Below are 26,368 nucleotides of genomic sequence, written 5' to 3'. Positions count from 1 at the left end.
TAGATAGATAGATAGATAGATAGATAGATAGATAGATAGATAGATAGATAGATAGATAGATAGATAGATAGATAGATAGATAGATAGATAGATAGATAGATAGATAGATAGATAGATAGATAGATAGATAGAATACACCTTTATTGTCATTGTTACAAAATGGGTTAACATATTGTGACAACGAAATGACACTCCAGTTTCACACATTCACAGTGAGGTAAAAAAAAAGCCAAGACGATAAAGGAACAGAGAAGATAAGGTTATAAAACAAGGAGGATAAGGTTATAGTTATAATTTACACAATATTTACACAAGTATTGATATCGTAAGGGTTTGTGTAATTATACATTTGGTGCAAAAATAGTCATCATAGTGCAAAAAAAAATAGTCGAACACTGTGCAAGGTAGGCGGTAAACATAATGCAGTCAACATGTGCAAGAAACATAGACATGTTTGACAGATAGATGGATGGATGGATGGATGTTAGATGTTCTCAGTGGATGTCACAGGTGTCAAATACAAGACTTTTTAGGCTAAAGGGAAAACATAAAATGATTTGGGATCATGAAGGACCAAAAAGCACGAAGTAAATCGTTGAGTAGAAGTGGGAGGTTCAGGTCCAGGATGTCCGAATCCTGGTCCAGGTGCTTTCTATCAAAAGAAAGGTAAACCCAACCTTAGATCTTAAACACCTGTTGGAAAAGCTCAAGTGTGGCTGGGTTTCCAGTTGCTTGGAATTTTCTCCCCTGACAGTGAGCAACATCTGGAAAAGACCCGAGTGGCTGAGGGAAACGACTGGTCCAGGTAGACAAGCCTATAGAAACACAAAACTTTGCATTTTATTTGTTTTGTCATGTTGGAAATTGAAAAAAATCGTGAAATAGATTTAACAGCAAATGGTCTAATGTTAGGTTGGTTCCTTTTTGGGATAAACTCCTAAGTGTGACATATATCCAAGTCTGTTTTCCAAAAACACTAACATTACAAGTTGGAACAGATTGGTGATTCCTCGCATTCCTTATTCAGCATTTGATACGCAAATCCGTTCGGACTCTTCTAAGTGCACCAACGGGGAGGCCTGGCATATCCCAACGCGGAATCTTCTTTTTTTTCTTTTCCCCTCCAGCATGTGTGTGCATCCCAAATGTGTGCATGGGAGGAGAAAGGGAGGGCTTTGATGACAGGGGAGCGCCGGGTGGAAAAAAAAAAGAGAGCGAGCAAGAGAAAACACTGTTGCTTGTGACTCAATTGCCCCGCTGAGGCATTCCCGTCCCGGAGCTCATGTGCGAAAGTCCAACTTTGCTCAGCGCCGCCTGACCACCACACGGACTCACGCACGTTTATGCCCGAGACGCAAAAGGATCTCCTTGAGCACGAAAGCAGGTGATCCCCCTTTGGTCCGTCCCGCCCACTGAGCAACATGGCAGCAATGGAAGCGCTGGAGTGCTCGAGCGCTCAGCTGGAGCCCAATTCCCTAACCGAGATCTCCGACGAGGATGTCCCCCGCTGCCTTGATGAGGACGATGTCCTAGCGGCGGTCAAGAAGGAGCTGTCTGAAGCGGGTGAGGCGGAGGAGGAAAAAGATGGGGAGTCGGAGCTGCAGGCCAACGGGGTGCTGGTGCTGTCCATGTTGGACAAGATCATCGGCGCGGTGGACCGCATCCAGCAGACTCAGAGCGGGCTGGAATCCCGGCAGCAGGAGATGGAGCGCTCGGTGGGAAGCATCCAGGGCGAGCTGGCCCGCCTCAGCAAGAACCACGGAACCACCGCCAACAGCGTCAACAAGATGATGGAGAAGGTGCGCAAGGTCAGCGTCAATGTCAAGACTGTTCGGGCCAACCTGGAGAGGCAGGGCGGGCAGATCAAGAAGCTGGAGACCAACGAGGCCGAGCTGCTCAAGAGACGTAACTTCAAAGTCATGATCTACCAGGTGGGTGCTGGTAGATAGATGGATGTACGAATGGATGCATAGATGGATCGATTGATAGATGGAATGATACATAGATACAGTACATAGATACAGTACATAGATACAGTACATAGATACAGTACATAGATACGTAGATAGGTGGGTGGATAAATGGATATGTGGGTGTGGCCCTCCCAAGAACCAATTAGGAAAAGCTTGACACCACACGGCAATGTCCACTAAACGCAGTATTTGAAACAATTGCATTTATTCATACTCAGCAGCATTAAGATCGGCGATACTGAAATTTAGTAAAAAAATATGTTGATTCTGTTTCTGGTTATGATGAAATTCTTTTTATGGGGACACAGACTGATTTGAATCGGTTGCAAAATGTTAGTAGATTGTTCTTATCCTGGAATATTGAAATCAGGGGTCTCCAATGTTGTTCCTGTTACCTGGAAAACCCCCTATGATCACTTGAGTAGGCTGTGGGAATGTTCTGAAAATAGCTAATCAGTGATTGGTCATTGGGATTTTCCAGGAAATTTGATTTCTTACTGGCATGATTGTTTAGTGGTTGACTAAGCCTATTTTAACTCAACTTCTAATCATTAAAACCTGGTGAAATACGGTAACAACATACTATCACAAGTTGTCATTTTAGAAATGCAAATCAGACTGGTGGGGGACCCAAGTGAGGATAGGAAAAGCTCAAAATGGATGGATGAATATCAAACTTGTAGCCCTTGGTGCTTATCAGTAACAAAACGTGCTCTCAGCTTCAAAAAGGTTGGTGACCCTTGATCTAAATGCATTCTAAGGGGAAAAAAATCACTTGAGATTTGCTAAATTTTGAGTAATGCAATTATATATTCATAGCCTTGCTTATAAATTATTGCTTTTGGGTGAAACAGTCAGTAAAATCATTGTTTCATACTGTACCAAAGACTACTTGATAGTTGACATTTTGTTTCATACCAAACAATGTAGATGAAAAAAAACTCTTAAAATGATAATTCAGAAGTCTATGTAGAAAAAAAAGCTAGCTAGTCCTTGATTTTTTTTAAGCCTTGCCCCTCCCGACCGCCCCACCCTTGGGCGTACGGAGCACTTGACATCCAGCCCAGGTGCTTGGTAGATATTTTCCTTCAGTGGCTCATAACGGATGGAGACTACAGAACAATAAAAGCCTTCACATGTGGGATCCGTTTTGCAAGTTAACTCATACGCAATCGTTTTTTTAGTTTACAAACGAAAAATTGGAAAAAAAAAAACCTCCAGTAAAGGCACATCCGACAGCATTTTTGTGCTTTGAAGAACGTGGAGGGGAGCCCGCTGTTCTTTTTATAGCCCGTGAGGCAGCAGTGGGACGCGTGAGATGTGTAATAGCTTGCAGCTTTTTTGCACAGTGGCGCAAGAACATTCAGAGTTTCCACCCTTGACTCTTGGAGCTAGCCAGTGTTTTTTTCAGGCATTCATTTCAGGCTTACTGTCTTCTTTTGATTTATTTGGGGGGAGGAGAGAAATATAGTAAGCCCTAAAACTGTCAGCAGTTCTGGGGAAACAATGATCAATTTTTGAGATTGATGAATTGGAATATGTCACAACTGATTGTCTTTCAAAGATCCTATCCAGAATGTTCTTTACATTTGGCCTCCTACATATTTTGCCAACTTGCTTAGGTTTACGTCATTGTCAAGACTACCTTTCTCTCCTTCTCTGGTGAAGATAGCTGTATTATAAAATCTGCTATCTAGTGGTAAATACTTTTAGTACAACTTCAAGATACTCCATGGTGTTTTCAAAATTAATAAAAGACCTTTATGGCTGTAATATTAAGAGTGACTTTAGGTATATTTGGGCAACTTTCTTATTTCGTAATATTTTTGATACATTTTCTTATTTTACCAAATATTTAAAAATACTATTTAAAATGTTGCAGCTTGGAGCTATTATTATTCTTTATTAATTTGTCTTTGTATTGAAAAAAAATGTTTTGATATAATGTCATTGCTGTCATGTGCCAAAAAAATAATCAATATCCATGTATTTGTAATATTGAACTGGTAATTTTGCAGGGGACTTGCAGTTTTCCACTCCAAATTGTCCACTTTAAATAAGAAAAATACTGAAAAAATAAATACCAATATAATTGCGATATATATAAAATATTTTTACATTTTATCATTATTTTTTGACATATTTTTCAGTGCCTCAAAAAAATGTATTACCTCAACATGAACTCTAAACTGACACCTAATTTTGTAATCCAAAAACAAGTAGCTTGCACAAGTTTTTTCCCCCTTGTGGCGCATTCCTACCGAATGGCAAAACACCTCAGGGAGCAAGCATGCACCTTTGTCCCAAACATGGTATGCAAGACGGACACTGTCCAGTAGACACCGATAACAACCAGATAAAGACAATAATGCTCATGGGAAGAATTTAGAGGCAGATATTCCCCTTGCTGTGGAGTCACCATGGGTCAGAATGCTGAAATGTGGAAGGTCGGCGTGAAGGTGCAGCCGGTAGGAATGCATCCCCACTGTGAGCTTGGGCGTGTTCCGATGAGACACATATTGAGACAGCTGATTCTGCGCACAGGCGGCCATTGTTCTGTATGCTCTGACTTTTCATCTAGTTCTGGAGCAAGTATGCTTCCAGCAAAAATGATCTACCCCCCTTTACGCCCTGCCCATGCCTCCAACAGTTGCACATCTTTTCCACCTCATGCAGCCACGCCCGAACCCGTCCCAGGGCCTTCTTGCTCCTCTTTTCATCTATGGTGACTTGCTTTTTAGAGTCTGAGGGTTTTTTATGTGCCTTTCCCAATCCGGTAACCAATTGAGCACATCTATTCTGAAAAAGAAAAAAAACCTTTAGATTTATAAGATTTGACAAGAAACCAAAAGTCTTCTTAACTGCCCAATGACTTGAGCACTACACTCTAAAAACTATCTATCTAGTAAGTGGCAAAAAACACAAAATATGTGACCATGGCCAACCCAAATGCCCAAATACCCAAACGAGTTAAGCACCCAAGTCGGTCATGCTTTCGTCCCTCCAACACACTCTTCTGTTCAACAGCAGGGCCCGACAGCTTTCACTGGTTTACCCCTGCTGTATCATACAGGTGCCCTGCCCATCCCTTGGAACACGTCTAAACATCCCACTATCCTTTTACAACACCTCTCCACTCACTCCTATCACCAACAAGAGCTCTAGCTTCCACTACGTTTAGACCTCTTTCCTGCAGTGCACTCATAACACCATCCATCCACGTCAATCGCGGCCTTCCTCTTGGTCTCCTTCCATTTACTTCTTGATCCTCTTCAACATTCGCTCCTCATCCATCCTCTCCATGTGTCCAAACCAACCGAGTACTCTCTTATCCACACGCTTGCTCAGTTCCACTACTACTCCAGTTCTATCTCTCACAATTTCATTTCTCAATCTATCCAATCTTGTCACTCCTAACATACTCTTCAAACACTTCATCTCAAAAACATTTAATTTCCTTCTCAAATCTGCGTTCAGGCTCCAAGTCTCTGCACCATACAACACAGTCGGCACAATCACGCTCTCATACAGTCCCCTCTTAACATACATACTCATACTCTTGTTGCTCATCACTCTCCTCAGAGCACCCAAAACCTTGCTTGCTTGATTCATCAAAAACACCTGGGTCAAAAATGGGACCATGCCATTGCTTGGATCAATTTGACCCTTTTTTCTGGTTCGTTAAGCACAGAACAACTCAGTTCTGGCGACCCATATTGTTTAATATAAAAAGAAGCGATTTTCAGATGTTTTAATCCAAACAATATATTACTTATTTGCAGAATTTTCTTGTACAAAAACCGAGCTGTTTTTTTTTGACCCAACTGTTTGTAGGGCAAAAACTCAAGCCATTATACACTTGGCAGAAAAAAATGGAGTTTATTGTCAAAAATATTATTTTTTTGTAGATTTAATGGCAGCCTTGAGATATTTTACGGTTTCATGATCTTAATCTAAAAATAAAATGGACCAACAACATAAAGGAAGGCACTGGTGCCAAGTTTGCCACAACCCAAAAGCAGGCCAGGAAATTCAAATTGGCTATTGTTATATGCACAGTAAAGAACCACGATTCCCTGCACAATGAAATTCTTACTTTGATGTCCACACAGTTGCCAGCGTAAAAATACTAAGAAACTATATACATGTATACATAAAAGAATATTACGAATATCAAAAATATAAAAATACAAAATTAACTCAAGATAAGTAAAGAAAATAAAATGAAAATAAGATAAAACACAGTTGAAAGTGACTGTAGTGCAAGAATAGTCCAAGTATGGTCCGGTTTAAAGTGTCTGTAGTGTAATAAAGTGTCCGTAGTGTGTCAAGTCAAGTCAAGTCATGTTTATTTGTATAGCCCTGAATCACAAAGAGTCTCAAAGGGCTGCACGGACCACAGGTTATTGCAAACCACGGAATATTATGACACCATCCCCTGATCTAAAACCTACATGAGGGCAAATAATAAACATATACTGTCAAGAGTGCTGAACATGTCTGTGGTGTATTGTTCGATCGGCAGCCGTTTCAGTAGGAACAATCCAGTAGTGGAGAAAGCTTCCTAGAGTTGTGTCCTCAGTGGAGATCCGACGGCCCAGGGAGCTAAGGGATCCATGAATCATGAACCGTGGATCTCAATTGCCATAATGAAGATGAACTATTGTGTTTTCCCTTTCTGTTTCAAACTGACAGTGATAATTGTTTTTCTCTCTGTTTAACTTAAGGAGGTTAGTGTTTCTTATCTGTGACATTTTTTAACACATCATTCCTCCCCCTTTTTCTCAAATTTACATTGACACCTAGTGCCAAAAGCGGAATTATTTTATAAAGTTAAATCAAGCCAAATTAGTGCCTATGTCCCAAGAAAGAAAACACCCGCAAAATACTATATACTGGAAGTCAGTTCTCTAGCCACTAAATTTAAGATTACATACACTTTATTTGGCAAATTCTGGATACAGAACAAAAGAATACTTCATTAAAGGAGCAAATATTACAGTAACAATAATGTTAGAAATGGCTGTAAATCAAATTTGCAGGGTTTCTGATTGGTTTCCACCTAGTGCCAAAAGTGAAATTACATCATAAAAGTAATACAATGAAGGCACTTATTCCCTTTCCCCTTGGAAAATAAAACATATATGAAATACTATGTTCTTGAAATAATTTTACTATTCAATAAATTAAGATTATACAAACCCTAATTTGCAAATTCGCTGAGAACCCTGTGATTAATGGAGAAAGAATGACATTAACAAGAAGAACAAGAACATGTGTCACGAACAGAACAGAATCAGGACCCAATTGCGTAACGTTAACAACAAGTTTTATTAAAAGAAAGGAGGGGCTGCGCCCACGATCCGGTGCTCGCTGGACGCGGGAAACAAGTCGCTCTCGCAATCGGATTGTGATCCGAATACGGAAGTGGATCTTCCGTAGCGGGCGATGGCGGTGTCAGGGACGGAAAAACAGGTCGATAGCCGGGACAGGAGAGCAAAAACGTGGTCGGGGTCAGAAACTGGTCGTAAGCCGGGTTGGGAGAGCAGACGTGGTTGGGATCAAAAACGGGTCATAAACCGGGACTAGAGAGCAGACATTGTCAGGATTGAAAACAGGTCTCAGCTGGAGACAAACGGGGAGATCAGGAACGGGCAGGTGAAAAAACGGGTGCGAAAACGGGACAGGCAGGAGTCAGAGTTAAAAAGGCTTGCCTTGTAACAACAGAGGTTTGCTGACGGACTGACAAAAGGAGAGTGACAGGACCAAGCTTAAAAAGGGACAGGGAGCCAATCAGATAGCCCGCAGCGGCTGGAGCCAAATGAGTGGTAATCATGACAACATGAAGAAAAATATATGAAGAAAAACACAAAAATAATAACAACAAAAAGATGGACAAGAAGAATAGGAACACTTTAGACGTATTTTCAAAGGTGTAGGCCACTGTACAACTTGCTTATTACCTAATATAAAAAGAAAGTTTGGAGGAAAAGAAAAAACAAGAAAAATTGTGCTGTTTGGAAAGAAACACAGCCTGTGGGCTTGCAATTCACAGTGCATGACAACCAAATTCCCACTCCGTCCCCTCTTTCACAGGTCCACCTAGGCCCAAATATGGAGATTGTGGTGGAAAATCTCTGGTCTAACTTTACAAGCAAGGTTGTGTGAAACACAGATCATGGCTGCGGCTCCCCCAGAGTGTTTGTTCCAAAAGTCATTGGGTACAAAGCCAGCAGACAGACGGTGGAATGGTGAAGTCATGGCGCAAGAGAACTAATCAGAGTGTGTCTTTAAGACAGATGTCCCAAAATCGCATCTATAACATACTTGTTTAATTGGGTGGAGGAAAAGGCCATCTAGTTGGTGTTCCTGTTTCGGTGAGAAACTCTGAACCAGAAATTGTATCTCGTGTTAATGTCTACGCATGGGATTGTGTACAGAAACGAATTCCTGCCATGACCAGGAAAAGGGAACTCAACGTTAACAAAAAGGTGCGTCCAAATCATCCTGCCCTCAAAAAAGCCTTAGCTAATTCACCAGTAGTCTGGTTAACATACATTGTTGACGTAAATAGTCACCAATGGTATAGAGCAAGTTCTTATTCTTTCAGTTGGGCAAAATCAGGAAAAATATGTGTCAGAAGGACCAGAACAGAACAGGAAACCCCAGAGCGTTCGTTACAGTTCTTTATTTAGGGAAGCGTACAGGGCTAGCGGGAGACGCGATGGCTGTCGGACAGCAGCAGCAAAGCTGGGAAGGTAGCTTCGGAACACATAGCCAATCGGAGAGCGGAAGGTTAGCAGGTCAAGTTTGCCGGGGCTGGAGAGAAGATCGTAGCGTGGGACGGAAGCAGGTCGGATCGGAGGCAGGCAGAATCAGGTAAACAGATCAAGACGGAACAGGTAATCAGGAGAGTCATACAGGGTACAAATGTAATCCTCAGACGAAGAGGTCTGGGCGTAGCGTGCCTAAGAAGGGAAAATTAGCCAATCACAGGGCGTCCACGTGATTGCTCCAGGTGACTCGAGTTAGCAATCACGACAATATGAAAGGTTTTCCTTTGGCTAGGTGACATTTGTGCAAAGGTTCTTGAGAAAAACCCTAAATGGCACACTTGGACTGGCTGAAAAAACACCTACTTGAGGATCAAAAACGTTTATCACACAAATAAATTGTTAAAAAATGTCACGAAGCGGAGCGGGAAACAGGAAAAAAGGACCCATTCGCGTAGACGTACTCACAATTTATTGGGGGAAGGATGAGGAGGGTGCGCAGACTCGATCCGGGGATCGATGGTCGCGGAGTGGATTAGAAATCCAAACAAAAGAAAAGTTGTCAAAAACAAACAAACGCATCAGACCAAAAACAAAACAGGATCAAATACGGGCAGATTCACAGAACTAGGCATTTGACAGGTTTTAACAGAAGTCTCACAGAAGTCTCACAGAGTTTAACCAGGTTTAACCAATGTTCCAGCAAGGCACAATACAAAGGAGCGCGCTTAAGTATTCCAAGAGCAATCAGTCCAATGCGTCTCAGCCGGTGTCAAGGGGCGGGGCCAGCTGGGCGCCATGACAACCGTGCAGGACATGACAAAAAAATCATGGATTGTAATTTCTGGATTTTTCTTTTTAGTTTATCTCTCTCACAGTGGACATGCACCTACGATGAAAATTTCAGACCCCTCCATGATTTCTAAGTGGGAGAAATAGCAAAATAGCAGGGTGTTCCAATACTTATTTTCGGCAGTAGCTTAGGAGGTCTTCAGTGATTTGAAAAGCGCTATATAAAATCACAAAAAACTTTTTTACTTCACGTCTTTCGCAAACAAGTCAGATGCAGATGAGTCATCTTCCCGAGTCACGCTTGAAGTCCGACATAATCACAATTAGTCTCCTCCTCATATGATTCCATTGTACATGTGACTTTGGTGATAAAAGGGGACACTGGTTTGTTATTCATGAAGCAAAACATTAATATTTTTTGGATCACGATGGATAAAATCGCGTGTTCCTCATGAAATGGTTTAGATCGTTTGACATTTGGTCCTCTTGAGTCACTTCTCAAACAAAGACTCCTGAGTTTTGCGTCTTTATTGTTTGGGGTGTTGCCATGTGACTCTTTATCCCTTAATTTATTAATCGATTAATTGCTTTTCCATTAGTCCTTGATCTCCTATTGTTTGCCTTTGTGAATTGTATGAGCAGCAACACCGAGGGGCGCATTGATAGGTGGTGAGGCACAGTCAGATTTAAAAATATTCTCCAGTCGGTCCCCGATGCTGTGGAATGCTCTGCCCCCTGAGATTTGATCTGCAACCTCAATGGAACTGTTTAAATCTAGTCCAAAACACACTTATATTTTATAGCTTATGAATGGCCTGTCATGGTCGCCTTGGTGACCAGTCTGCCCCGCCCTCTGGGCAACAGCTGAAGCAGTTCAACTAATTGTGTCTGCTATTTAAGGCTGGATTCTGGGCTTTGCGGGTGCTGGCTCATTATACATATCTACATATTCCCCGGTCTGTTATGCCTTGTCCTGTTTTAGTTTTAAACATTGTCCGTTCTGTTATGCCTTGTCTTGTTTAGTTGAGTTGGAAGAAACTTGTTTGTTTTGTCATGTCCCAGAGTTATGGACAACTATTATTTTGTTAAATAAAACCTATGGATCGTCAACGCATTTGAGTTCTCCCTTCCTGCCTCCTGCTTCCGTTCTGGTCCGGTCACTCCTTCGACCCCACCACGCCTCGTGACATGGCCTGTATTTTCTGTTGAAAATATCTGTGTATTATTTGTTATTGTAACATCTATTGCAGCCTGGTCACCCTTCTCAAGGTTTCCTCGTTTTACTTATGAGGTTTTTGAGTTTTTCCTTGCCCTCATGTAGGTTTCAGATCAGGGGATGGTGTAATACTAGTCTGTAATTTGCAATAATCAGTGGTCTGTGCTGCCCTTTGAGACTGCTTGTGATTAAGGGCGTCACATATAAACATGACTTGACTTGACTCATCCTGAGGTTTTTTTGAGTTTTTCCTTGCCCTCATGTAGGTTTGAGATCAGGGGATGGTGTAATAATAGTCTGTAATTTGCAATAACCAGTGGTCTGTGCAGCCCTTTGAGACTCCTTGTGATTAAGGGCGTCACATATAAACATGACTTGACATTTCTTGAGGTTTTTGAGTTTTTCCTTGCCCTCATGTAGGTTTTAGATCAGGGGATGAAATAAAAGTATGTAGTTTGCAATAGTCTGTGCAGCCTTTGACACTCCTTGTGGTCAAGAGCTATACAAATAAACAAGACTTGACTCGACTTGGCATATTTTTCATAATTTGTTTGGCAGTGCTCTAAATCAATCTATAGAATAGAATAGAATAGAATATACCTTTATTGTCATTGTTGCAACATGGGTTGAATATATTGTGACAACGAAATTGGACGTGGCACTCCAGGTCCACGTTTTACAGTGAGGATAAGGAAAACAAAGAAGATAAAGGAACAAAGAAGATGTTTGTAGTGTCCTTGTTGCAGGCTTTGTTAGTTTGTTTAGTGAAGCACTAAGAAAATAGTTTATTGTCTTACCTCAATTTATTAATGATGCCTATGTGCTGCTTCTTTTGGATAGAAGCATCGATAGATAGTCAATTCTCCATGCAAACAAAGCAAAATAAATACTAGTCGGCTTAGCTTGCTGTTAGCTTGCTGACGCTATCACGAATTATTTTGTTGGAGGCTAATTTGTGCGCTAAATCTAAATCTTTAGTCTAACTATTGCCCTCTGTCATGAGGCAAGAGAATTGCAGGCCTCAACCTGCATCTCCAGATGCTAAGCAGAGTAATAAGTTATGTGGTAAATTACAAGTAATATAAAATGTAAAAAATCAGCGAGTTAAATGAGAAACTACTTTAACACTGAATAAATATAACTGTTTCATTTATTTCAAACATTATATTTCTACCAGCTCGGCTCGGTGGCCTTGGGGGTATGGCGCCCGCCCCGAGACTGGGAGGTTGTGGTTCAAGCCTCGGCCGAGTCATACCTAAGACTTAAACATTGGTACCCGTTGCCTCCCTGCTTGGCGTTCAGCATTAATGTTTGGAATTGGGGGGTTTGGTCACCTAATGACTCCCAACACCTCAGTTGGGTGGAGCGAGGGGGCTGGGAATCCCCTCCTCTAAATCAATCTCCCAAAAAGAGTCAGAAATGACTCTAGCCACCTCCCACTAGGGGGATATGGCTGTGGTATATATATGAATGACTCGGCCGGGGCGCGAACCCTGGGAGGTTCGGGTTCGCGCCCCGGCCGAGTCATTCCTAAGACTTAAAAGTGGTCGGCGGCGCCCTCTGTTGGCTGCGGCTGCATCGGCTCGCTACAACGGGTCAGGTGCAATCGACATTTCGTTCTGTGTACATTGTTACACAGAATGACAATACAAGGAAATTATTATTATTATTATTATTATTATTATTATTATTATTATTATTATTATTATTATTATTATTATTATTATTATTATTATTATTATTATTATTATTATTATTATTATTATTATTATTATTATTATTATTATTATTATTATTATTATTATTATTATTATTATTATTATTATTATATATATATATATATATATATATATATATATATATATATATATATATATATATATATATATATATATATATATATATATATATATATATATATATATATATATATATATATATATATATATATATATATATATAACATATTTCTATGCCTCCTCTGACTGCACCTCACTGCCTCTATCAATAGGAAACAAATGAAAAGGACAAAAAACCTCCGTAAAACCCTTTTTTGCCACAGGTGTCTCGGTCCGTGGTCGAAAACCAACGTCGGCTCCCTAAACGGCTCTCGATTTCGTACTTCTGCTGAGGGAGCGAGCATTCCAGCGATTCTGACATTCCTGCAACGTTGAAAGCGTTGGGCCGCAGGGCGCGAATACAAACAGCAGTGTGCGAAGCTGCTTTCTTTTCCAGCTTCGTAACTCTCACCATAAATGTCAAGCTACTCTATTGTTATTTAAAATACTAACATGGGGTTGCTATGGTAATGCCAGGCCTCATATATTTCTGGTTCCAAGTTACTGATAGTTGAATGCAGGGGGAATGTACCGGTACGTACATTATATAGGCAGAATCAGGGTTTGATGCTTAGGGTTAAAGTTAGAGGTTCAAGTTATTATTCAAGGTTGGGTAGGGTTACTTTAACTGGATTAACTAATAAAATGATAACTCACAACACGTGGTAAGCTTTCTCTCCTGGCTTTGATCTCTTTGATCTCCGGCAAAACGAACATAAAATGCGACAGACACAAAATGAAAATAAATCCAAACAGCTTGCCAACATCATTTTTGCCGTTCCATGTATTCCGTTACTCCCCAAGCCTGCACAAAATGTAGTCATTTTATTCATATATAGTTTCTTTTGTCTTTTATTAGCATATTTGGTATTGGAGTAATCCAAAAGTAATTGAAAGTAATCCAGTTAAAGTAACCCTACCCAACCCGGTTATTATTCCAGTGTATCAAGCAAGAGTGAATATGTCTTTTTTCCCTATTTGACATGAAAATGTTCAAAAGTAAGTTCCGGGAAAAACTAACCATGACAAGCTCCGTCTTGCAGGCAGCGCCACAAGGGAAAAAAAAGCAAATGCTTCTCGACTTCTTCACTTTCCCATGTTTGTAACCCAGGAAACGCTTCACCAAATCTCAATCTTGGGTTCCGGGCACCGTCTCCCCGGACAAGTGCTGCAAAAACACAGCGTGGCCGGAGAGAACGCAGAAATATTTGTTACGTTGCCATGGCGCCCATGCTGACCTGTCTTAGAATCGCTCTCATTTTCCGACAAGGTAACCACAAAGGAATTGGAGCTCAAGCAGGTGTGTGAACTGAGGAATGAAGAACATTTTTGCTTATGGAAGGAAATGAATAAAAAAACAAAACAATAAAATATAATAATAGAGGAATAAAGAGGGAGCAGCCATGTTCCAGTGCTTGAGCAGCCGGGCCGGGTGACTCATCCCTGACTCTCCCCCCGCGGGTGCAGAGTTGTGGCATGCCATCACTTTATATAGAAATCTTCAGCTTCCATTGAAGGCAAGCGCTGGAAAGAGACCGAGGCTTGCTTTTCTCTCAAGGTTTCAAGCATGTGTGTTCTTTCCCATGCTGCTTTTTCCCAAAACGTTTCCCCACGATACTCAGTCCCAGCTATAAAAAATAAATTAAAAAAAGAAATTCCCTTGTTACACTCGCATTACAGAGATAAAAATATCTTCTGGCTTCTTGCCAAAGAATACGAATCAGAAAAAACGGGTCCCGGGTTAAAAAGGCTTGCCTTGTAACAACAGAGGTTTGCTGACGGACTGACAAAAGGAGAGTGACAGGACCAGGCTTAAAAAGGGACAGAGAGCCAATCAGATAGCCCGCAGCGGCTGGTGCCAAATGAGTGGTAATCATGACAACATGAAGAAAAATATATGAAGAAAAACACAAAAATAAAAACAACAAAAATATGGACAAGAAGAATAGGAACACTTTAGAAGTCTTTTCAAAGGTGTAGAATAAGAAAGAAATGAAGAGCAAAAAATAAAAAAGTCAAGTTATTTTGAGTTGTAATGTCACCTTTGGTCACTAGATGGCAGACATGTTGCACTTAAGTTACATTTGAGCTGGTTTTACTACAGTAAAGATTGGCCTAAATATTTTTGTTGGGTATTTGTAACACAAGTCTAACTTAAAAACACCAAAAATTAAGGTTAGTTGGTTTTTGAGGAAAACTGTCACGTCCAGAACAGAGGGTAGACCAAAACACGTAACGTTTATCACAAGTTTATAGAGATAGAGAGAGGAAGGGCAGCGCCCACGATCCGGTGCTCGCTAGACGTGGGAAGCAAGTCGCTCTCGCACTCGGATTGTGATCCGAATATGGAAGTGGATCTTCCGTAGCGAGCGATGGCGGTGTCAGGGACGGAAAAACAGGTCGGTAACAGGTGGGCAAGCAAGGTGTGGTTGGGGTCGGAAACGAGTCGTAAGCCAGAACGGGAAAGTAGACGTAGTCGGGATAAAAAATGGGTCGTAACCCGGGACGGGAGATCAGACGTGGTCGGGATCAAAACAGGTCGTAGCCGGAGACGAACGGGAGCAAAAACGGGACAGGCGGGAGTCAGGGTCAAAAAAGGCTCGCCTTGTAAAAACAGAGGTTTGCAGACGGACTGACAACAGGGGATTGACAGGACTGGGTTTAAATAGGGAAAGGAAGCCAATCAGAGCCCTCAGCGGTTGGCGCAAGATGCATTCACATCGGTAATCATGACAAAAACAAATTATTAAATGAATTTCCTTAAATGTTTTTTTGTTATCCAGCGGTTTAGTGTCTATTTTTTGATGCAACACCTCCTTACTGTTTTTTGTAACATTTACTTTTTGTCGTTCAGTCAATTTTTGGTGCATATCACTGCACAAGTAATGCATTACGAACATGTTTTTCGCTCACATATAAAACAACATTCTGTGATACATTTGATTTGGAATGGTGCAGTATTTTTTGGGCCCCCGGGTAAACACAAAAACCAAAGAGGTGGCACTTTTTCAGCCTTTACAGTTCAATCCAGGCCAAAAATGTGTAGTTTAAAGTTTAGGCAGTACGCTAAATCCATGTTTGATACATTCAAGCTAAAATCCAACCTAATCCAGTCCAGACAAGACGGCATCCTACAAACACAAGCTGGGTTTGTCCTCAAGAACCTTGCTTGTTTTCATTGAGTAACGACAATTCGGTTCTATGAGCACATGGCAAAATGTGGATGAAGTCATTGCAGTGAAAGAAACCCAAAGGAGTGCATTGATGTGGGTGATTTAGAGGGCCCGTGTCAAATAGAATGTCGGTGTTTCCCTGTCTACTACTTGAAGCGCTAGTTCATCCTGACATCACTGCTGAAGTCACAACCGCTTCGTTTTATCCGGAAATGACTGGAAAATTCCTCTGTGGGCGCATGTGCGTATGAGAGGCTGTTTTTGTGAGTTAGGTAGGCCGTGTCATGGAACGTGTACTACTGTACTTCCACAATGGATGAGTGTTGCTCACGTAGGCGCAAAGAATACCCTGAAAATTTGACCATCTTAGCTCAAGTCTTATCAGGAAGCATGGTTGAAATAATGATATAATCCGCTGGTTATTATCAAATTATTTCACAATGTCACGACCAGCACAAAGGGTAAACCTAATCGCGTAACGTTTCTCACAAGTTTATTGAGATATAGAGGAAAGGTGCTCGCTGGACGCGGGAGGCAAACCGCTCACGGAGTCGGAGCGTGTTTCGAATGCGGAAGTGGATCTTCCGGAGCGGGAGATCGTAGTGTCATAGACGGAAAAAACAGGTCGATAGCCGGGGCAGAAGAGAAAAACGTGGTCGGGGTAGCCAGGACTGGAGAGCAAACGCGGTCGGGGTCAAAAAACAGGTAGTAGCCGGAGACAAACGGGGAGATCAGGAACGGACAGGTGGAAAAACGGGTGCAAAAAGCGGGACCGACGGGAGTCAGAGTCAAAATGCTTGCCTTGTAGAAACAGAAGTTTGCTGACGGACTGACAAGTGGCAGGCGAAAGGACTGGGCTTAAATAGGACGGAACCAATCAGGTAGCTAGCAGAAGCTGGCGCCAAACAAGCGGGCACAGGTGAAAGTCATCATGATTCACAACTATTTTAATCATCGAAACAAATTTTTGAACTTTTTAGGATAACACTGCCGATGCGAACTGGAGAGATCAAACATATTTAATTACCCAGCATTGGTCACCAGATGTTGGCTTTTGTCACAAGCCAGAAACGGAGACAGGACCCAATAGCGTTCGTTTTTACTCAGTTTTATTGAGTAAGAGAGCAGTGCTTGCTTCCACGATCCGATGATTGTCGGAAACGGGTAGCTGATGGCAGGAAAGCGGCTGTGGCACTCCCGTGTCGAGCGAAGATAGTCGTGGACGGCAGGAAAGCTGGTCGATAGCCGGGACGGGGGAGCAAGGGCGGAATCGAGTCCAGAAAAAAAGGTCAGCAAGAAGTATCAGGCAGGAAGCAGGGCAAAACAGGTCGATGGCCGGGACGTAAGAGCAGGGCAGAAACGGGTCCAGAAACAGGTCGGCAACACGTATCAGGCAGGAGAAAACAGGGCAGGAGATTGTCGGAGGGTACAGAGCTTGCCTAGCTGAAAGCGTAGCTTTTCAGGACGGTAACAGGGAGCCGGGGGGTTTAAAAAGTGGCAGGGAGCCAATCAGCGACCAGGGCTCCCCGAATCAGTAATCATGACAGCTTTGGCCTGATCTGGTCTAGTCTGTTTTGGACATGATGTAATATACATAGAAAATTGGCTTGTGTTTAGCCCATCACACTTGGGCCAGATTTAGTCCAAAAATAATTGTTGTATTCATCTTATGTTGTCCAAATTTAGCCCCCTCAAAAGTCTTAAATAGACACTGTGTGTCACGAACCAGGACAGGAAACAGGAATGAGAACCCAATCGCGTAACGTTACTCACAATTTATTGGGGAGAAGAGGAATGCGCGCACACTTGATCCGGGGATCGATGGTCGTGGGAGTAGATTAAAATCAAACGGATTGGGCCAAAAATAAAACAGGGTCAAAACATAGGTAAAAACGGAGCTTCACAGGACTAGGCATATCACACAGAGTTTCCCAGAAGTTTCACAGTCGCTCTGACACCAAGCAACTCGCAAGACCGCGTTTAAGTAGTACGGCAGTAATCTGTCAACGCGTTTCAGCTGGTGTCGGTGGGTGGGGACCAATTGGGCGCCATGGCAACCATGACACTGTGTATCTTTGACCACTAGATGCCACTGTATGGTCTAATGCAACCAGAAAAGAGTGCTAAAAATCACAAGGAAGTATTCAATCTAAGAAGACTTTAAGTGCCCAAAACACACCATTTTACTTCTCATTTTTTGCTCAGCCTTTGTGAGATTTTTGGTTACATGTAGCAGCTCTAGATGAGCATTATGGTATGTCAAATAAATGCTCCTTGCCCAACTTATGAGTATTTTAAAATGCGTGTTTATATGAAAGTTTGTGTGTTTGTGCATGTTATTTAAATACATGTTTTTATTTAATGAAAGATTTATTATACCACTAGGAGGCACAAAATAATGCATATCCTCACTTTTCAACCAAATTACAACTCATTTTTAATGTCTTTTCAACTAGTTTTGGTGTGTTATTAGCTTGGACATCTGTGATATGTTTTATGCCTTTATAATGAAAAGTTATTTTCCCAGTGTCTGATCACATCAAACAACAAAAACAAACTACTTCATCCGAATACTGTATGTGGCTTCCAACTGGAAAGGCTTCTTTTTCTTGATGGTTACTGCCATGGTGCAGACGCGGTGAAAGAGAAATGCTGCAGAGTGTGCAGCCTGTGGATCCTGTCAGCTGGCTGAGCTCAGCAACTGGCACACAAACTTTGTTGTGCACACAAAACATGCTATCAAATGTCCGCTACAGGTTCAAGAATTCGGCTTTTGTTTCACATCTGTAAGGAAAATTAACATGAATACTTCCATTTGATCAGAATATTCTGTAATCTGAATAATATCATAATATTCGGAAGAGTAGTAAGAACCTTAGGAATATTTCTAAGAATGTTCAGAAGAAGAAAAATGCGTAACAACACACTCTATAATGAAATATAACGTATACAAATGACCAGGGTTGGGTAGGGTTACTTTAACTTGATTACTTTCAATTACTTTTGGATTACTCTAATACCAAATATGCTAATAAAAGACAAAAGAAACTAAATAGGAATCAAATTACGACTCACAACACGTGGTAAGCTTTCTCTCCTGGCTTTGATCTCTTTGATCTCCGGCAAAACTAACATAAAATGCGACAGAAACAAAATTAAAATAAATCCAAACAGCTTGCCTGTCACAATCACCGGGATCTGGAACACCTGTGCTCAGGATTTGGCGCCAACAGCCAGGACAGCTGATTGGCGCACCCTGTCCATTTAAATCCTCAGCTTCCGGAAACAAGCTGTCTGATTGTACTATGCTACCTGTTGCCATCTGCTCAGAAAGCCCGTACCTCCGACTCTTTGCCTGCCTCCTGTTTTCCTACTTGATCTCCGTTGCCGACCCGTTTCCGAATTTGCCTACGACCTGCCCTGCCCGTCTGATTCCTGATCACATTTCCGAACACTACGACGTCCTTCTTCTCCAGCCCCGACCAACAACACGACGATTACGCCTGTCCAAGACAATTCCCGCCAAGCCTTCGCCCGCCTGTCAAGCTTCATCAATCCGTCAAACAACGGATCGAAGAATCACCCCTTGTCTTTCCTTCTTTCCAATAAAAACCAAGAAACGAGTGCAAGTGATCTCAGTTTTCCTTCTGTCCCGCCTGACATTGCCAACATCATTTTTGCCGTTCCATGTATTCCGTTACTCCCCAAGCCTGCACAAAATTTAGTAATTTTATTCATATTTAGTTTCTTTTATTGGCATATTTGGTATTGGAGTAATCCAAAAGTAATTGAAAGTAATCAAGTTAAAGTAACCCTACCCAACCCTGCAAATGACCTGTCTGTTCCGAGTTTACGAATCTTGGCGGTGGCCTTGACCTTGTAAGGACTGCCCGATTCACATGAAAAGGAATTCCCTTTCGGAAAAACGTCGACTCTATAACCTCTAATTAGAAACTTCATACATTTTCAGCATGTGTGTGACTATTAGTTTGTTCAAAAGACTTTCCGAGCGGAAAAAAACGGAAATGATACAGAATGAATTGATCATAGCTTTCAGAAAGTTGCACTGCGAGAAAAAAAACCCACACAACTAACCACAATCATGTGTTTGATTAAATATGACTCACACAACCTCTTTGTTAGTTTGTAGGCAGAGAAAGAATCATGAAAGTGAAACATTAAAAGCGTATTCCTCTCTGTTTTTATTGACCATGGTTTTTCTTCGTTATGGAAATAATTCTCCTCAGTCTTGCATGCAAAGCCTATGGAAATGACTTTCCTGATTTGCAAGAGCAAAACAGAAAGAGGCGTCGCAGCAGCAATCCGCTAAGCAGGCGTTCTCGCCAAAGCTTATTTATCTATTTTCCGAGGCCACCTTCCTGCCTTTGGCGCAGCCGCAAATGGTCTACAACAATGAGCCATTAGCTGGAGATGGAGGAAGTAAACACTTCTGCGGAAATTTGGGGCGGTTTTGAATACACTTGTGGGCATTTTGAAACGAACAAAATAGTCAACCAAATTTTCGCATAGCAAGGATGGGAATGCTACTCTCAATTCTAGGTAGAAATCTTAATTCTATTATTATTTAATAAGAAGTGTTAAAAGGTTTCAAGGCCAATACATTTTGAACGATTTTGTGTGTCCGACAGCCAATGTTCCCTCTAATTTTCCACGGGTCTGAGCGTTCACATAAAGTCGGTGAGCAACGCTTGAAACAACAGTGAGCGACCATAATCCCAAGTGTGGCAAGATAATTCATTATCAAACATGTCCAAAACTTGACATCAAGTTACATTTTGCTGAGTTTCTGGCAATACAAAATTTTTCTCTTTTGAATGAACTGACTCATGTACTATTGCAAAGGTTGTACGGCCTACAAACGTCATATGTTCTTACAATTCTTTTTATTTCCTGATATATTTTGTCGCATAATATTAACATTTTTGGGGGCTTATTCAGTCGGTTGTAAGATACAGAACTGTACTTAATCACATTTTTTGGTGGAAGTACAATGTTGGCAACAAGATACACTTGATATAATTGGAAATTATTTGAATGCAACGCAAACTTTTTCTTCTTTTTTCCGTGTTTTCTTCTACTTTTTTGTTACTTTTTTCTTTTTTGTTCTCTATTTACTAGTTTCCTACATTTCTTTCTTTTTTTTCTGGCTTTTTTTTCCTTCTTTTTTCTCTTCTTTTTGTTTCTTTTTTTCTCAGCTTTTCACTACTTTTTCATTTTGGTATTTTTTTCTTTTTTGTTCTTTTCCCCCCTTCCTTTAAGTCATTTTGTGCATACTTTTACATAATATTTGGTCATGTTGGGATTAAAGAAGCAAAAACAACCTGAAGAGCCGTTTAGGACCCGAAAAAGCCGGTTCCTTTTAGTGAGCCGAGCCGAAGAAGCCGGTTCTCGACAAACTCTACTAACTTTACTCAACTTCGTTTTACTTCGACTCGACTTCAAAATACCGCATTTAGGACACAACGTCAGGGGAACCCGTGTATTTTTACCTTCATGCACTGTAACTTTGACTTAAATCGCTTCTTAACTAGTAATTTTGAGCCCTCATTTTTGTGCGCTGGCTAGATTTTCTTGTGCGCTGAGAATGTGCGAGAAGTGCGCAATTGCGCACGCGCGCAGCTTAGAGGGAACACTGCCGACAGCTGTTTAACCCCAGATACGAGAACATCAACAAAAATCCAATAAAAACTATAATAGAAAGAACGCCTGAAAACCAACCACATTTAATAGTGTTTTCACAAAATAAAATCGAAACCAAACAGGCTTTGAGTAAACACACAAAAAAATACAAACATTTATCAGGTTCACAACTACATTTGACTAGTGCTACCATGCTAAGCAAGCTAAATAGAAGCTCCAAGTAGTTTGCTTGTGTTACCTGTCATGACTGTGATCCAGGCCAAAACCACGTCAGTGACTGCGAGTGAGAACACACAAGACAAACACACTCGTAAACAGTGAGAAAAGAAGGAAATGTTGTGACTATTCTGGCATCTAAAGTCGAATGACGTCTATTAATTGCTGTATAAATATTGTATTTGTCAGGACCAGAAGGGAGACAGGACCTACTTGCGTTACATTTCTCTCAGTTTTATTGGAAGAAAGGAAAGGGTTGCACCCACGATTCGGTGATCGCTGGACGCCGGAAGCAGGTCGCTCTAAACGCAGAAGTGGGTGAGCGATTGCAGAGTCGGGAACAGAAAAATGGGTCAGTAGCAAGGACAGGAGAGCAAAAAACGTGGTCGGGATCGGAAACAATTTGAAAGCCAGGAGAGGAGAGTAGACATGGTCAGGATCAAAAAATGGGTCGAAGCCAGGAAACAGACAGGAACACGAAACAGGTGGGAGTCAGGGTCGGAAAAGCTTGCCTAAAGTACACTGAGGTTTGCAGACGGACTGACAACAGGTGAAAGAAAGGACTGGGTTCGAATAGGGCGAGGGAGCCAATCAGAGTCCGAGGCAGTTGGCGCCAAAGGAGCGGGCACAGGTGCTTCACATCAGTAATCATGACAGTATTTCTGTCTTTTGATTATCTTTTTTGTCTCAAACTGAGTATCTACATAATTTTATTTTAACTTGGTGGTTTTGTTTTAGATAAATTGATGGCGGAATGAAAATGGCCTTACCAATTGAATCCTCCACACCATTCACATTTTTAGTTAATAACAGGGGTAATTTTAGAGCAATTGTGTTTGACTCTTTTGCATACATAACTTGAAATTACACGTTTTTTTCCTTTCTAAATTGAATGTGGAAAAAAAAGACATCTGGAATTTGGCAATTTGGAAAATAAAGCGAGAATTTGACAAGTATTTGGAGTTTTCCTTTGGAAACAGCTGCTCAGGAAAGCCGGGATCCCTCTTCCAAGGTCAAGTTTACCCAAGACGCCGCCGTACAATACGGTCATAAAACACCCATCGAGCCGAGACGTAAAACAATAGAACGGAGACCCCGCCGACCCCCTGCGTGCCCCTCCCTCATTCCCCTTCGCCTTTGATGCTATCACCATTCTTTCCACTCGGGCATCATCCCAATTTGTGCTGGGACTCGCCTCACGCGCGTCTTCCTGCGTTTTTGTTCGCATGGTGTTGTCTTCCTGTTTTGTTCGCGCAAATGGAAAATAATGAAGCACGACACGCTCAAGTGTAATTTAGTCGTGTTCATCCAGCTTCGACATGGTGGAAAAAGGAAGTCCTGACTCCCTCCCCTTTACGTCTTTTCCATCCCTTTGTGAACAATCAATGAGGCGTTGTATTACAAAAGTCAAGGGTCGCCGAAGAGGAAAATGTTTTTGGAAAGGTCTGTTGATTGACGGAAGCGGGCAAAAAACTCATTTGCGCATTTTTCAGCGGCATTCTTCCCTACGGCAGTAGCAAAACGTCGAGTCTTGTCATCGAAAGCTCCGTTTAGGCTAGTCTCTAATTGCACAAGTTACTTTGTATTTGCTTGTGGGACCTCAAAACAACGTTCAATGAAGATTCTTTAAAACATCAAGTGGTCCACCAAAGTAAACGTGGGCCGACCCAAATTGTTTGAGCGTGATATAAACAAAACTAAATTTAGATTTCAAGCAGTGCATTTTATGGCGAGCTGGAGTTTCTCAGAACCGTATGACATTTCCATTGCTTTTCTCTTCCCCTCAGGATGAAGTCAAAGTTCCCTCCAAACTCAACGTGTCCAAGTCCATGCGGGCCTCTGAGTCTGTATCGGGAAGCCGAGGTGGAAGCATGCTGGAGCTGAAGGAAGCGACGGACCAGCCCGTCGAGGAGGGCGAGGAGGGCGAGAAGGAGAACAAGCCAGTCGTGGACCTATCTTCCGATGAGGAAGCCGGGGAGATGGATGGTGTCCTCTACGAGACCCGCGCCGAGAGGATCAAGCGAAGCAGCCTTCAACGCGTGCAGACCCTCAAGACCGTCTTCTCCAAGGAGAAAATGGACAAGACCAGGGCCAAGACCAAGGAGAACTTTGAGAAGACCCGGCAGAAAACCAAGGAGAACCTGGAGAAGACCAGGCAGAAGACAAAAGAAAATCTGGAGAAAACCAAGCAGAAAACCAAGGAGAACATGGAGACCACCAAGCAAAAAGCCAAGGAAAACTTGGAGAAGACCCGTCATAACATAGAGAAGAAGATGGGAAAGCTGGGAACACGCATGAGCGTCAACCCAGAGCGCAAGCAAAAGCTGCAAACGTCCCGTAACAAAATGCAAAAGGCCTTCACCCCCGACCATGTTGTGTATGCCCGCTCCAAGACCGCCGTCTACAAGGTGCCCCCCTTCACCTTCCACGTCAAGAAAGTCCGCGATGGCGAAGTGGAAGTAATCCAGGGCACCGAGATGCTTGAGGTCTCCCAGGAAGCCGAGCCCTTCAGTGACGTGGACCAGGAGTTGGCCGACGCGGGCGACGTAGAGCTGGAGATGATGAACGGCGGAGGGGAAGACGAGGACGAAGACCAGGACCTGGACGAGGACGAGCGACGCCGCTACCTTGAGGACAACGAGGACAAAGACAGAGACAGCGACTAGATCCACCAACGCAAACGTGCAAGAGTCTTTCACCCTGACCCAAAGCTTCTTTTGGAAAGACGGAATGTGGTGGAGGGACACTGTGTTGTTTCTATTCTCCTTCAACCGTTGTGACTTTCATTCGCTCAGCTAGAGTCAGATTTGACCTTGAGAATTCTATTCACAAGCCTTTCGTGACATTCTTTTCAGCTGTCCTTGGTCAGAATACAATACTACAAAAAATATAGAATAATTGGGTCAAACATTATACCCGAACTGGGTTATAAATGGACTACTCAACATTATACAACAAACCCATCGTACAAAACAAGCCAACTCAAACAAAGAACCCAAATGAAAAGAACCCAAATACAAAATATTTTACGGGTTTCTTCTTAAATCCAACTCTTTTACTCAAATACATAACCCAAGTCAAGTCAAGTCAATCACAAAGAGTCTCAAAGGGCTTCACAGGTTATTACACAGACTATTTTTTTCAGACTATTATGACACCATCCCCTGATCTGGAACCAACATGAGGGCAAGGAAAAACTCAAAAACCTCAACATGAGGAAAATGAAGAAACCTTGAGAAGAGTCTATGCAGTAATCCAAAATGTTTGCTTTGGTCTCTTTTACGGTCACTTTGGTCCAAATGATATTGATAAGAGTTAGCAGAGCCAATGGAAAATATTAGTCATAAAACAAGCCTTGATGGGTTAGCCATTTACTTCAAGCTCCGCAAACTTGTTTAGCTAACTAGCCTAGCTAACTAGCATTCCTTTAAAGGTGCCACAACAGTATTTTTTTCGTTGTTTTCCTATTCTAAAGGTCATCAAGTTACTAACTAATAGAAACAAAAGGATAATGATGGCAGATACCACAGACAAAACGGACTAGTTTACGCCACGAGTGGGTAATAGGCCACATTCCAATTCTGGATCTGCATATGCATTGCTGACGTTGGACAGATGTTTTTTTTTTGTATTGTTTAGAGTATTATTGTTATGATGGGAAACTAGTTAAGACGTAAAAAACAACAACCAAATAAAATAAAAAATAAGCAGCTTACTCATTCACCATGTTTGTTCATGTTACCATTTGACAGGCTTGGGTAGGGTTACTTTAACTGGATTACTTTCAATTACTTTTGGATTACTCCGATACCAAATTTGCTAATAAAAGACAAAAGAAACTAAATATGAATAAAATTACTTAATTTTGTGCAGGCTTGGGGAGTAACAGATTACATGGAACGGCAAAAATGATGTTGGCAAGCTGTTTGGATTTATTTTCATTTTGTTTCTGTCGCATTGTATGTTCGTTTTGCCGGAGATCAAAGAGATCAAAGCCAGGAGAGAAAGCTTACCACGTGTTGTGAGTCATCATTTTATTCATTTTTAATTTATTTTGTCTTCTATTAGCATATTTGGTATTGGAGTCATCCAAAAGTAATTGAAAGTAATCCATTTAAAGTAACCCTACCCAACCCTGCCATTTGACGATAATCATATTAATTATCGATTATCACGTCATTTATGATCACTTCCAATTTATTTAGGTTGTTTTGCCTGAAAATGTTACACCTGCTCTCTCTTTTTTTGTTTTTAATTAATAATGTGAGCTAAGGACCAATGTATATCGAGTGAGCATCGGTAAAAGTCTGCCTGTTGAGTAAAAAAAGGCGACCACAGCTTTCTAAGTCTAAGTCTAAGTCATAAAATTTCAATATTTGTGTCACTCGTGTGCATCCCGGTCTTTAGTTTTGTTATTCTGTCGTTGCGGGTGCTAACAAGTCACTTTCAACGATTGTATGTTTCCGGATTGTTGATTTTTCCGAAATTCTCAAGCAAGGATGCTATGTTAGCCAAATCATATCCAGGGTTGGGTAGGGTTACTTTAACTGGATTACTTTCAATTACTTTTGGATGACTCCAATACCCAATATGGCCAATAAAAGACAAAAGAAACTAAATATGAATCAAATGATGACTCACAACACGTGGTAAGCTTTCTCTCCTGGCTTTGATCTCTTTGATCTCCGGCAAAACTAACATAAAATGCGACGGAAACAAAAGGAAA

General features: G+C 41.6%; 1 protein-coding gene across 1 annotated transcript; it reads left to right on the top strand.

The window, feature by feature from the left end:
• The first annotated feature begins 1,202 nt into the window (after window positions 1-1,202).
• On the top strand, window positions 1,203-25,977 carry cavin1b (caveolae associated protein 1b). The gene is made up of 2 exons (XM_088323972.1): window positions 1,203-1,931; window positions 23,430-25,977. Exons 1-2 carry the CDS (start codon window positions 1,422-1,424, stop codon window positions 24,306-24,308), a joined length of 1,389 nt encoding a protein of 462 aa, XP_088180098.1. The 5' UTR covers window positions 1,203-1,421; the 3' UTR covers window positions 24,309-25,977.
• Window positions 25,978-26,368: the final 391 nt, after the last annotated feature.

This window comes from Urocampus carinirostris, chromosome 19, assembly GCF_059441175.1.
Source record: "Urocampus carinirostris isolate Australia breed hairy pipefish chromosome 19, RoL_Ucar_1.0, whole genome shotgun sequence".
NCBI lineage: Eukaryota > Metazoa > Chordata > Actinopteri > Syngnathiformes > Syngnathidae > Urocampus > Urocampus carinirostris.
Note: the sequence above shows the minus strand (reverse complement) of the source record. Positions and strands in the feature narration are given on the sequence as shown.